This window comes from Nanorana parkeri, unplaced genomic scaffold (genome assembly GCF_000935625.1).
Source record: "Nanorana parkeri isolate BGI_ZX_2015 unplaced genomic scaffold, ASM93562v1 scaffold379, whole genome shotgun sequence".
In the NCBI taxonomy this organism is placed as follows: domain Eukaryota; kingdom Metazoa; phylum Chordata; class Amphibia; order Anura; family Dicroglossidae; genus Nanorana; species Nanorana parkeri.
Window position 1 is genome coordinate 788,253 of NW_017306647.1, and position 12,457 is coordinate 800,709.

Below are 12,457 nucleotides of genomic sequence, written 5' to 3' on the forward strand. Positions count from 1 at the left end.
CCAGCCTGTCTGCGGGCCGGCCAGCCTGTCTGCGGGCCGGCCAGCCTTAGCCTTCATCTGGCTGGGACAATATGCAACTCGTCAGTCTCGGTGACATGATTGACCCTCAAGTAGGTTTACTTGAATTTATCACAGACGTTTTCACACAGTGCATTACGGGTGTTGTTGGACAGTAAATATTTATCTAGCCGAGACTCAAAATGCTTTTTGGGGTGTTAAAACTATAGCCATGGCAGCCCAGGTTGCTGCTGTGGGGCCTGGGGATGGAAGGGGGCCCCATTAGGTTGTTGAGGCAATTAAACATTAGCACATGTGAGGATAACACAGTACTGTGTCATTAAGGCTTGGGGTGGTCGCAGTTGACGACAACTCTAATCCCCTGTAAAGTCTACAGTGTGGAGACAACTTTAGAAGGACAAGAGGACTCTGGGATTTTGGCATTGTTACTCAGTTCAGAGAGAGGTTGTCAGGGGGACCCATCACATTTTTGCTATGAGGCCCTATGATCTGTAGTTACGGCCCTGGCTCTTCCGATTGGTGTTGGGATCTTCGAAGAGCTCATCAGTCCCGGTCTCTGAAGTAGCTTAGACTTCCTAGTCACCCAATCCTACGCAGGCTTATGCAACGCAGAACTCAGTGACAGTCCCGCAAAGCTGGCCTCGGCTCAGCCTGGTAAGAAGGTCCATTTAATATAATTTGGGAAAATTTTTGAAAATGTTTTTTTTTCTTCTCTTGCAGACCCCTCCGCCACCCCCGGCCGAACCTCTGCAAGTTGAACTTTTGCCAGTTTTAGCTACAGTAAGTGCATCGCAAGATGGATCCCTCAACTCCCAGACAATGGTGCACACCATGGCACATCAACACTCTTCCACCGTTGACACGGCAGCCCTCAAGCAGGTGGTGCCGGGTCTGTCCATGCCTCAACAAATGGCACCGACTCCCATCACGTCACAGCCCTCTCCTGTCAGTACGACAACCGCCCTTCCCCTGCACCCCATCATGGAACTGCCCAAGAAGTCAAAGAGCCGAGGCCCCTACATCTGTTCCTTGTGCTCGAAAGAGTTTAAAAACGGCTACAACCTCAGAAGGCACGAAGCAATCCACACGGGTACCAAACCCGCCCGGGCGCAGCCGGCTGCCGTTAAGATGCCCACGATGGTGCCGCTCAGTTTGCTCAGCGTGGCCGGGACGCTCGGGGCAGGTACGGAAGGCCTGGAGGTGCAAAATTCCGCCTCTACGCTTTCCCTTTCGGTGCCCGGGCCCGCCCCCACAGCCAAGAAGGTGCGCAAGAACCATGCCTGCGAGATGTGCGGCAAAGCCTTCAGAGATGTCTACCACCTGAACCGCCACAAGTTGTCGCACTCTGACGAGAAGCCCTACTCCTGCCACGTGTGTCAGCAACGCTTCAAGCGCAAGGACCGGATGACGTACCACGTGCGTTCCCACGACGGCACGGTGCACAAGCCCTACATCTGCAGCCACTGTGGAAAAGGATTCTCGCGGTAAGAGGGGCTAATGGCGGGGCTGGGAAACCAGCAGTTGAATGATGCGCAGTTGTAGAACCACAAGCCCCAGCGCTCCTTGCTAAGAGCTGTAGAGTTGTAAGTTTTGGAAGGCAACCTGTGCAGAGAGAGATATTGGCCCTTCCTCGGGACGCCTCTGGTCTAAAGACCAGAGATAAGACGAGGTTGCGTAAGCTCTACACCGGAGCCCTAGACTATGAGTAACAGAAATCCAAATTGTATCAATGGCCCGCTATAGTCTTGTCATGCGTCATACTTTCTCCACTGTCTGTCTCTCATAAATATATTGTGATTCTTTTTCTTTTCAGCCCTGATCATCTGAACAGTCATGTCAGACAAGTTCATTCCACGGAGCGTCCCTTTAAATGCCAGGTACTTTCTACACCGTCTCCCCCTCTTGCATGCGCTAAAAGGATAACTATTTTTTTTTAAAGATAATTTTTATTGATTTTTGCAAGTGTCAGAGACACAACATTGATAACAACAACACCATCAACAAACAACAATTGGGTCAACATAACCCAGGCATTTACACATCAGTACACTCTCTATGTTTGTCACAAGGTTACAAGGTTACACAAGTTACACAAGCTGTGGATGCAATATTCAAGGTTCAAGACATGGTGATAAAGCTCTAAGATAGGTATCACAGAACATTGAGAAACCAACTCAGCCACATATATCAGCCGACCAAGAGTATCACCTAGGACTCATAGGTCCAGGACTGGGGGACTCAGGGCCAGAGTTAGTAGTACTACCCCGTTTCCAAATTTGTGTTTGAGGAGGCCAGCCATGGGTCCCATATGCGGCCAAAAGGATAACTATTTCTATTGACACATGGCGACTTCTGTAATAAACCCGAACAAATCTAACCCGTTACATTTTACTATTTTCTCTCCTGTGGAGAAGCGTCAGTAAGATCCCTGCCAGATAATACTTTGAAGTGGCCAGGCTTTGGACATCCAGGTATTTGCCTATTCTTACTGAGCAGTCAATAAGCTTTAAAACAAGACATGAATGACCTCAGTAGCTGCAGGAATTGTGCACCAATTCATCCTCAGAATCCAAAGCAGAAGCACTCGGGTCATTGACTTGGCTCAACTATTTACTCAGCTACTCGGCTCGCTCTGTTTCTCCTCCCAGAGGTCTTACTTTGTGTTCATATTAGAGATGAGCTGAGAGGGGGGATCAGAGTGAATTGCTCACTGCTTTCTGCTGTGAATTTTGAGGATGAAATGTTCTAGAATGCTGTCGGCTATAGAGGTCAGTGAGGGCTTATTTTAAAGCATGACTGCTTGTTAAGACTATCAATACCCGAATGCCTATAACATGGCCACAGGGTCACTTTAATCCTTGTATGCATCTTTTTCTGGAGCTCTTTGGGCTCCGTGTATCAGATAAGGCATCTCTGGCTTCGACATGCGTGTGTGTGTGTGTGTGTGTGTGTGTGCTTCTACAGGCTTGTGAACATGTTTGTGTTAGTCAATGGAAGGCGTTTTCTTGAAATCCACTTGCAGGACCACATAAAGCTGTGCAGTTTGTGTGCATCGTGGGGCTGGGACTCTGTGCACGCTTATTGTTTCAAGCTCTCCAGCAATAATTTCCTTTTTCAAGCCAATGTCCTTTTTAACTGTCTAACAGACGTGTGAAGCTGCCTTCGCTACGAAGGACCGTCTGAGAGCGCACATGGTGCGACACGAGGAGAAGGTCCCATGTCACGTCTGCGGGAAGCTCCTTAGCGCCGCCTACATCACGGACCACATGAAGGTTCACAACCAGGGCCCCAACCACGTGTGTGAGCTGTGCAACAAAGGTAAGAGGAATGTTTTGTGTGCCTTCATACTGCCATCCCCGCATGACACCAGGACACTTCCTATAACTCTAAGTGGGCGTATCCCAATGTCCAGCAATGCTCTTCTCAGCCAGGTTGTAAAAACCTAATTTGGTGGGTTGGGGTGGTCGATATGTGAGAGCCCATTGGCTTCGTAAGCCTAGGAGTGGTCGGTAGGTTTGGGTAGGAGGACAACTCCAAGGGTTCTGGGGGTGTGGGAGGGTAGTGATTGGCTTTACACTTGACTCCATACCTTCAAACCACGAGATCTTCAACTGTTGAAGCTCTTTGGCCACCTTTCTGAAGCTAGCCAGAGTTCTTTGTTGGCCCTATAGATCCCTTGTGGGGATTTCCCCACCAACCAGCTGGCTCCATTACGGTGGGCAAAAAGACCTGAACTTTGAAGGTCTCTAAACTGAAGGGACAAAGGGAATAGTGAAGCTTGTCACCACCCCTGATTGTCAACAACCCTGTGCCGGGGTTGTGAAGGTAATTTTTAGGTTTAAACTATTTATTGGGCACCTCAGCATATTTTCATTTTTTTTTAGGTTAGTAAATAGTGTTTTTTGTTTAATTTGGCTGTGAGGGAGAACCTCATGGGATGGGATGAACTTATAGCTATACTGCTCAGGGGTGGGATTTAACGGCACAAGTACATTTAATGGTAAATAACGAGCCAATTTTGATGGCCTTTTAGAACTCTCATCATCAGTCCTTTTAGCTATGCATGGCTTCACTCACAAGCTCTGCTGAGGAAACGTTCTGTCTCTAATACCCTGTCCTGTCAGGTCAGTGAAAGGGGATGTTCATTGACGTGAAAAATCAGTGTGATAAAATATGTTGAGTTTTTTTTTTTAAGATTTCAACATAAAGTCTAAGACTGTTTCTGTGCTCGGGGCTATTCTGTGCTCTTTAGTTTAATTCAGCTAGTAAATTAGAAAGTGGGATCGTTTGGTGTGGTTAACTCCTCAGAGGTGGGGCTTATGTAATTAAATAAATCCTAGGACCAGCAACATGAGGCTTAAAGGTAAACTCCAGGCAAATGGCCATATGCACACACATAATGTAAAATATACGCCTGGTTTTATATTCCCAATTTTTTTGGGGTGATTATCACCCCCCTGCCAGAGTATGTAGCCTGTTAGGTGCCCCCAGTATGCTCTATGGAAGCGGTACAGCTCCTTATATCGCCTGTCCGCCCAATGGATAGAATGAGCGTCATCCTGCACCAAGGTCACCCCATGCCCCCCTCTTGTAGGTTTTACCTACATCTCCTGCGCCCTCCAGCCATATGTAACCTGACGCATACTAGCTTGGTAGCACTATGCAGTGCCACAGATTCTGATTGGCTCACCGAAAGCTTTTTTCTTTTGGCTGTGCATGTAAATGATTTGCCTGGAGGTTGGCTTTAAATGTTTAAGTCACTAGTACTGAGATCCCCATGCTGAACTAAATGTTCCTTGCCTGGTTCCCATATCAGATCGCTGGCCCACCCCTGATGGTGTCTCACTTCTTCTTCTGCTGTATGCCCAATGTCACAATGAGACCCTTTTATATAGCCTTTACAGGGAGGCAGGAAACTCCAGGGGGGGCGGGGCAGTGATCCCGCCATCCTTCAGTGAAGCAATGCACAGCTCAGTCTCCGCAAGGGTAGGGAGGTTTAAAGGGACGGCTCCAACCAGGGCCAATGTTCTGTGACCGATGGTCGTCATGGGCTGGCTTCTGAGATTTCCTGAAGCTTCCGGTGACGGGGGACCTGTCCTGGAGCGCTGCCGTTGATGGTGTCACCCTCCCCCTAATGGACTCTCCACAATGTAAATAATGAAGTGGGGAGTTCAGCAGCAGGAGAGTGACATCATAGGGAGCGAGGACCAACCCGCCGGAGGCAGATCTCCACCCGTGGAGTCTCGGGGTATCAGAAGTGGGCGATAGAGGTCGCTGGCACCAGCATAAAAATTACTGTTGACCTTTAATTGTAAATCTTAATTTTAAAGCTGAATTCCAGGCAAACCACTGAATACACACGTAGGAGCTTTGCCTACTAGATTTGTATTTCTGTCCATCCATTCCTGAGGTTTCCACAGCTCTACCACACAGCATAGATCTGCAGCAGAGAAACGTCAAGTCTTCTGCCAGACAGGGGACCTGATTTTTCTCTGCTGCAGTTAAGTGACACCCAAGGTCTTGTCCCTTCCCCCAGCTCACTCTGCTCCTCTCCTTCTATTAGCATGCCCCTTGGTGGCACTGCAGCACGACTGATTGGCTCCCTGTGCTGCTTTTCCTCCCCCCAGTCTGAGCTCTGCTGTGTGAGGATAACAGGCGGATACCAAATCACTGTGCTTGCATTAAAAAAAAAAAAACATTTAATGTATTATATTTTATTCATTTGTGTCTTTTTATATCTGCCTGGAGTTCAGCTTATTAGTTTCCTGGTTGTTGTAGGGCAGGGGTGGGGAACCTCTGGCCCCCCGAGCTGTGTTGGAACTTCAAATCCCATGATGCATCTTTCTCTTGGAGTCGTGGCTGTGAGAATCTTGCAATGCCTCATGGGATTTGTAGTCTCGCCACAGCTGGAGGGCCGGAGGTTCCCCACCCCTGTTTGGAGGGTATAGCTGGTGTGGGTGCTTTGATTTTGGGGGGGGGAGGGATGGGGGGGTGTCAGTTTCTTAGTAGAGAGCAATGCCTGTGGCCCGGCCTTAAAGCGGCGTGTGCTTCTCCCCCCCGTGCAGGTTTTGCCACGGCCGCCTACTTGCGGGTCCACTCGGTGAAGCATCACGGTCTGGTGTGCCCACGGGCAGACAGCTTCCTCTGCAAGTTGTGCAGCGTACACTGCAAAACTCTGGCTCAGCTGAGCGGCCACATGCACACACATGCCATGGCGGGGGCCACGGGCCTTGCTGAGGGGCCCATACTACTGCAGTGACCACGGCTAAGGCAAGAGAGTAGTTACCTTTCCCTTCTCCTCCCTTCCCCTTCTTCTCCTCCCTTCCCCTTCTTCTCCTCCCTTCCCCTTCTTCTTCTCCTCCCTTCCCCTTCTTCTTCTCCTCCCTTCCCCTTCTCCTCCCTTCCCCTTCTCCTCCCTTCCCCTTCTTCTCACCCTTCTGCTGCTCCTCCCTTCCCCTGCTTCTTCTCCTCCCTTCCCCTTCTCCTCCCTTCCCCTTCTTCTCCTCCCTTCCCCTTCCCCTTCTTCTCCTCCCTTCCCCTTCTTCTTCTTCTCCTCCCTTCCCCTTCTTCTTCTTCTCCTCCCTTCCCCTTCTTCTGCTCCTCCTCCCTTCCCCTTCTTCTGCTCCTCCTCCCTTCCCCTTCTTCTGCTCCTCCTCCCTTCCCCTTCTGCTCCTCCTCCCTGCCCCTTCTGCTCCTCCTCCCTCTCTGGGGCTGTATGCATTGTGGGTAGCTGGAGCTGTCCTAAGCATTGCTGGGTCTTGGGGGTACGGCCCATAATCCTCTCTCTTGTCCTCTTTCTTAGCAGATATGATGGAATTTGCCGAACGCCATTAAAAAAATCTGCCTCTTGATTTGATCTATTTAGATGATGGCAGCTGATTATAAAAGCATTTCCTGCCCCGTTAGACATGCCTGTCCCTCCATAGAGCAGGGGAGGCAATCTCAGCACTGCGGTGAAACTACCAATCCCATCACGTCTTTAGCAGGCATCCCTGTGGCTGTCAGTGTCATGGGACTTGTAGTTCGGCAGCAGCCGCAGTGCCGAGGTTGCCCACCCCTGTAGTAGATTCTCGTTTAATCCACGCTTCCTTTCTGCCGCTCATTCTGCTGCCTGATTAGTTTTTGTTCTGTGTCTTTATTCTGCACATTTTGTTTATGCTTTTGCTTAATTTTTTGTTTTTATGTTGTTTTTATAATGTGACTCCAAATGAAAGTGTCGGTAAAGCCGAACCTTCGTTTCTGGGGAGGAGGCGGGAGGGTTGGACCCCCGGTCAGGTTTTATTTGCTGTCTGGGTCCCCATTGGGGAGATGCACCACCCTCCCTGTCTGTCGTGGTGACCGTTGTCTCCAGTACAGGAAGTGATGGAAAATCTTCTATCGGTGACACCTGTTATGGTGACCACTGAGAGGGGATAAGACCACGTTGTTGTGTCTCCAGACAGACTGCAAAAAATAAAAACTTGACGGGGGTCTCAGTCATTCTCTACTTTTATCTAAAAAAAATAATAATCCAGGAAAAGAAAGCCAGCAAAGTTTATTGGTCCGGAACAATGAACAGAACCACCTTCACTAACGCATTTCACCCACAAGGCTGGGCTTAATTGCACAGCTTTTATTAAGCCCAGCCTTGTGGGTGAAATGCGTCTTAAGTTTAACCAGCGTTGTATTTTAATGAAGTGCCACCGGCTTTGTTTTCCTGGGTTGTTTGTTTTGGGGTACAGGGCGAGGCCCTGCCCGGCAGCGGGTCTTTTATTACTTTTTTGGGCTTGCACACATTTAAAGAAAAAATATTTTTTGGCTTTATAAACGCTTTACTGTATCAAGGGAGTGGAGCAGGGGGTAGGCAGCCTCGGCACTTTCTCAGTCTTCCATAGTCAATTAGCCCCTTTTAAACCAGGGGTGGGCATCTCTGGACCCTCCAGCTGTTGTGGAACTACAAGTCCCATGAGGCATTGCAGGACTCTGACAGCCAGTGGGCATGACACTCGGAGAGAAGCAGGATGGGATTTGTAGTTTCACCGTAGCTGGAGTGCTGAGGTTGCCTAACCCCGGAGTAGAGTGTTTGAGCGAAGCTAAAGCGCTGCTTTAATGTCCTGGTCTGAGAAACGTAGGGGGCCGACATCGCAATCCCTTCCTCCTCTCGTCAGTCTAGGACAGGGGAAGGCAACCTTCAACCTCTATAGCTGTGGTAAAACTACAAATCCCATTGTGGTTGCCAGTGTCTTGCAATGCCTCATGAAACTGCTGAAGGCTGAGGTTGCCTTCCCCCTAAACTTTGAATAAGGAATGTGGGGCTTTGGGGGGAATACAGGCTTACAATGGGTATTTCAAACCATAGATTATCTCTAAATAGCATTGCTACGCTCTATCCTCCTTCGCTCTATTAGTTCCTGTATGATACATGGAGTCACCCTTTAAGCTCCGCCCCTCATTTTGTTAACCTGCCCAGTTCTCATCTGGTTTTTTGTCTCCTTTCTTACAGGGACCTGCCAAGTCTGCCCTATGTCGGACCCAACGGCCGCCGTGACCGCCGTCCTGCCCAACGCTACTATCCCTGGCATCTTGCCGTCGCAGCCCTGGTGACTGGCTCTCCTGGAGGGGGATACAGACGCTGCGGCCTCTCTCTTCTGATGTGTTTGTGTACAGACTGGTGGGGGGGGCGGTGGCTCCCCTTGATGCGCACATATGTATTATGAAGAGGGGGTGCGTGTAACCTCCTCCTGTCGCCTTCAACCTCCCCCCAAAGGGAGGATTTAGGAAGGCGACAAGGAAAATCGGAAAAAAAAAAAAGGAGCACCATCCATACCGACAACTTTGGTATTCCGAACACCCCCTATTGCCCCATATTCACTACTAGACACGACCTGCACTGGGCAAAACTTTATACACTACACCCCCCTGGGTGGCAGGAAGAGGAGTGTAGTGTTTTAAGCGGCATGTGGCCCATGTGGTGAAACGTTCCAATGTGGGCAGAGCAGCGGAGGCGGCACGTAGGAGATGACGCGTGCTTTGCCACCCACAACGGATGAGCCACGCAGGTCGGCAGTAGGGGGAAGTTGCCGCACGGGCTTGTCTAGAAGAAAAAAAAATCGGACTTTACTAGATGTTCTGCCTGAAGCTTTGCCAGGTTGTCGGACAGACGCAGTGTCCTGGGGATGGTGTAGACCTATTTCATTTTTATGAGTTTTAATAACACTAGAAGAGTTCTTTTTTTTATTTTATCTTTAATCTTTACCAGTTCAAAAGCTGGCTGTGAAGAGGGGGGAACGTATAGAATTTCAGAAGGCCCCCCCGTTATTGTAGAATTAGGGAAAGAAGTTCCACTGAAACAGTATTGGTGCTGCAGAGAGGGCGACGGTGCACTCTCTATAATGGAACGTGGGGGGGTTGTTTCGGAGGAGCAGGCGAGGGGTGGGGTGGGTTGTACAGGAGACTTACTGAAGGATCAAGAGGATATATTGGAGGAGCATAGAGGAATGGAGCAGGGAGGAAAGGGTGTTGTACTGCAGGAACGGGGAAACCGTACCTAAGGAACATGGAGAACTGGGGTTATACTGAAGGAATGAGGGAGGGTTCTGTACCAGAGGAGCAGGATGGAATGAGGTGGCTGTACCAGAGGAGAAATTAAGAACAAGCGGGCTCTATCAGAGGAGAAGCAAGGAATGGGGGCTCTACTGAAGGAATGGTGGGCTCTATAATGGAGAGGAACAGGAAAAACCATAGGGGCTGTACCATTTGAGGGGGGAAGCCTTGCTGAAGGAGCAGGGAGGAACTCAGCGGCCTTGTTGGAAAAGAGGGGAGGGACCTGGAGGCCTTTCAGTAAGAGCGGGGAGGAACCTTGAGGCCTTTCTGGAAGAGCAGGGAGGAGCCTTGAGGCCTTTCTGGAAGAGCGGGGAGTAGCCTTGGGGCCTTTCTGGAAGAGCAGGGAGTAGCCTTGGGGCCTTTCTGGAAGAGCAGGGAGTAGCCTTGGGGCCTTTCTGGAAGAGCAGGGAGTAGCCTTGGGGCCTTTCTGGAAGAGCAGGGAGTAGCCTTGGGGCCTTTCTGGAAGAGCAGGGAGTAGCCTTGGGGCCTTTCTGGAAGAGCAGGGAGTAGCCTTGGGGCCTTTCTGGAAGAGCAGGGAGTAGCCTTGGGGCCTTTCTGGAAGAGCGGGGAGTAGCCTTGGGGCCTTTCTGGAAGAGCAGGGAGTGGCCTTGGGGCCTTTCTGGAAGAGCAGGGAGTAGCCTTGGGGCCTTTCTGGAAGAGCAGGGAGTGGCCTTGGGGCCTTTCTGGAAGAGCAGGGAGTAGCCTTGGGGCCTTTCTGGAAGAGCAGGGAGTAGCCTTGGGGCCTTTCTGGAAGAGCAGGGAGTAGCCTTGGGGCCTTTCTGGCGGAGCAGGGAGGGAACCAGGGTACTTGCTGGAGGAGCAGGGAGGAAGCCAGGGGCCTTGCTGGAGGAGCAGGGAGGAAGCCAGGAGCCTTGCTGGAGGAGCAGGGAGGAAGCCAGGGGCCTTGCTGGAGGAGCAGGGAGGAAGCCATGGGCCTTGCTGGAGGAAAGTTTGCTTTCAGGAAACTGTATCTGAGCAGCAGGGAGGAACCAGGGCTCTATAAAAGAATTTTGGGACTGCTGAAAATGATCAAAAACCGAAATATTGGCAGCAGAAAAGAGGATGAGAAGTTTGCTCTATTGCCCTGATTATGATGGCGGATAATGCCCCGGGGGATTTGTTGCAAAGTTTAAATGTCATGATATCCTTGTGCAGAGTTTCAGGACACAATGCAGGGTGAGGACTAAAACCTGGCATTCCCATTCCTTTATTTTTATTTTTTTCCCTTCCATGTGTCATCTTGCTCATCAAATCCTTCACTATCTGTGACTCTCACCTGAAGCCGTTCACCACCCTGATGAGCTTAGAACTTTGCAATTGGTTTTACGAACTTTGGGAGCAACGGCCTCTATAGCAGAACAAGTCGTAAACTGTGTTGCCCTGACAACGCCTACAAATGCTGCTGATGAAAGTGCTTTTGTAGATGGCGATAAGGAAATTGAAAAGCAAGCTGTGATTATTGGTGGACGATCAGGTCTCATGGGGCTCTGAATGATGGGAGCGTGGGTTGGGGGGGGTTGTAGATCTTGGTGTCACTGGAGCCCAAACAGATTTCTTCTTCAGCCACTTTCAGATTTGACCAAGCACCCATCTGACCCTAGTATTTCTGTCCTGGTCTTGTCAATCACATTTTGTGCAGTGTTTCAGTATTAAGGATGCATCCTACTCAAGTGATTCTGAATTAGACCAAACACTCTATATAACCAAAAGTATGAGGACACCCCTCCCAGTCATTTCCGTTCTGGTGTTTCCAGTGAAGGTTAGTGTTAATTTATCGGCACACAAAGACAGTTGTGTTCTTCCAACCTTGTGGCAATGGTTTGGGGAAGGTCCTTTCTGTTCCACCATGACTGTGCACCAAGCCAGTTCCGTACAGACATGGTTTGGAGGAACTTGAGAGGCCTCAACAGAGCCCTGACCTCAACCCTACTGAGCACCTATTGAACGCCAGATCTTCTCATCTCAACGTCCATGCCTGAGCTCACAAGCGCTTTTTTGGCTCAGTGGACACAAAGTCTGAAATTTTATGGGAAGCCTTCCGAGCAGATCTGAGGCTGTTATAGTTACACATGGAGGGTCAACTCCATATCAATGGCTATGGTTTTGGAATGGGGGTGTCCAACAGGATCATATATGTTTGATGGAGCGGTATCAACAAACCCTTGACCATGTAGTATATCTTGGGAAATCTGCTTCCACCCCTTAAGAGCCTTTTGGCTCAATGGTCACAATCTCCCACGGCCACACTCCAAAATCATTTGGAATGTAATTTCTGTTCCACCATGACTATGCACCAAGCCAGCTCCATACATACATACATGGTGGAACTTGAGAGGCCTCAACAGAGCCCTGACCTCAACCCTACTGAGCACCTATTGAACACCAGATCTTCTCGTCCCAACGTTCATGTCTGACCTCACAAATGCTTTTTTGGCTCGGCGGACACAAAGTCCTACAGACACACTATAAAACTTTATGTAAAGCCTTCCCAGAAGATCTGAAGCTGTTATGGAATTGACCCTCCATGTGTATCTATACCAGTGGCCATGCTTTTGCACTGGGATGTCCAACAGGATCATATAAGTGTGATGGGGAGGTGTCAACAAACCCTTGACCATGTAGTATACCTTAGGAAATCTGCTTCCACCTCCTAAAGAGCTTTTGGCTCAGTGGGCACACTCCAAAATCATATGGAAAGCCTTCCCAGAAGTTCTGAGGCTGTTATAGCCTTAGAGGGAGGATCCACCCCATATCAATGGGCATGGTTTTGGAATGGGGGCACCCAACAGGATCATATACGTGTGATGGGGAGGTGTCAACAAACTTTTGGCCATGTAGTATATATTGGTAATACAGA

General features: G+C 49.7%; 1 protein-coding gene across 2 annotated transcripts; it reads left to right on the top strand.

Moving 5' to 3' along the window:
- The first annotated feature begins 706 nt into the window (after nt 1-706).
- On the top strand, nt 707-8,817 carry MAZ (MYC associated zinc finger protein). 2 transcript variants are annotated; one of them, XM_018559099.1, is made up of 5 exons: nt 707-1,502; nt 1,832-1,895; nt 3,165-3,336; nt 6,084-6,288; nt 8,501-8,575. In XM_018559099.1, exons 1-4 carry the CDS (start codon nt 715-717, stop codon nt 6,275-6,277), a joined length of 1,218 nt encoding a protein of 405 aa, XP_018414601.1. In that variant the 5' UTR covers nt 707-714; the 3' UTR covers nt 6,278-6,288; nt 8,501-8,575. The 2 variants fall into 2 exon arrangements, with proteins under 2 accessions (XP_018414601.1, XP_018414603.1); XM_018559101.1 differs by lacking the exon at nt 6,084-6,288 and having other exon boundaries at nt 8,501-8,817.
- Nucleotides 8,818-12,457: the final 3,640 nt, after the last annotated feature.

Coding starts and splice junctions, on each gene's coding strand:
- MAZ (XM_018559099.1), top strand. CDS start 715: ATGTTTTTTTTTCTTCTCTTGCAGACCCCTCCGCCACCCCCGGCCGAA. Junction 1,896..3,164: donor AGCGTCCCTTTAAATGCCAG/GTACTTTCTACA, acceptor ACTGTCTAACAG/ACGTGTGAAGCTGCCTTCGC. Junction 3,337..6,083: donor GTGTGAGCTGTGCAACAAAG/GTAAGAGGAATG, acceptor CCCCCCGTGCAG/GTTTTGCCACGGCCGCCTAC.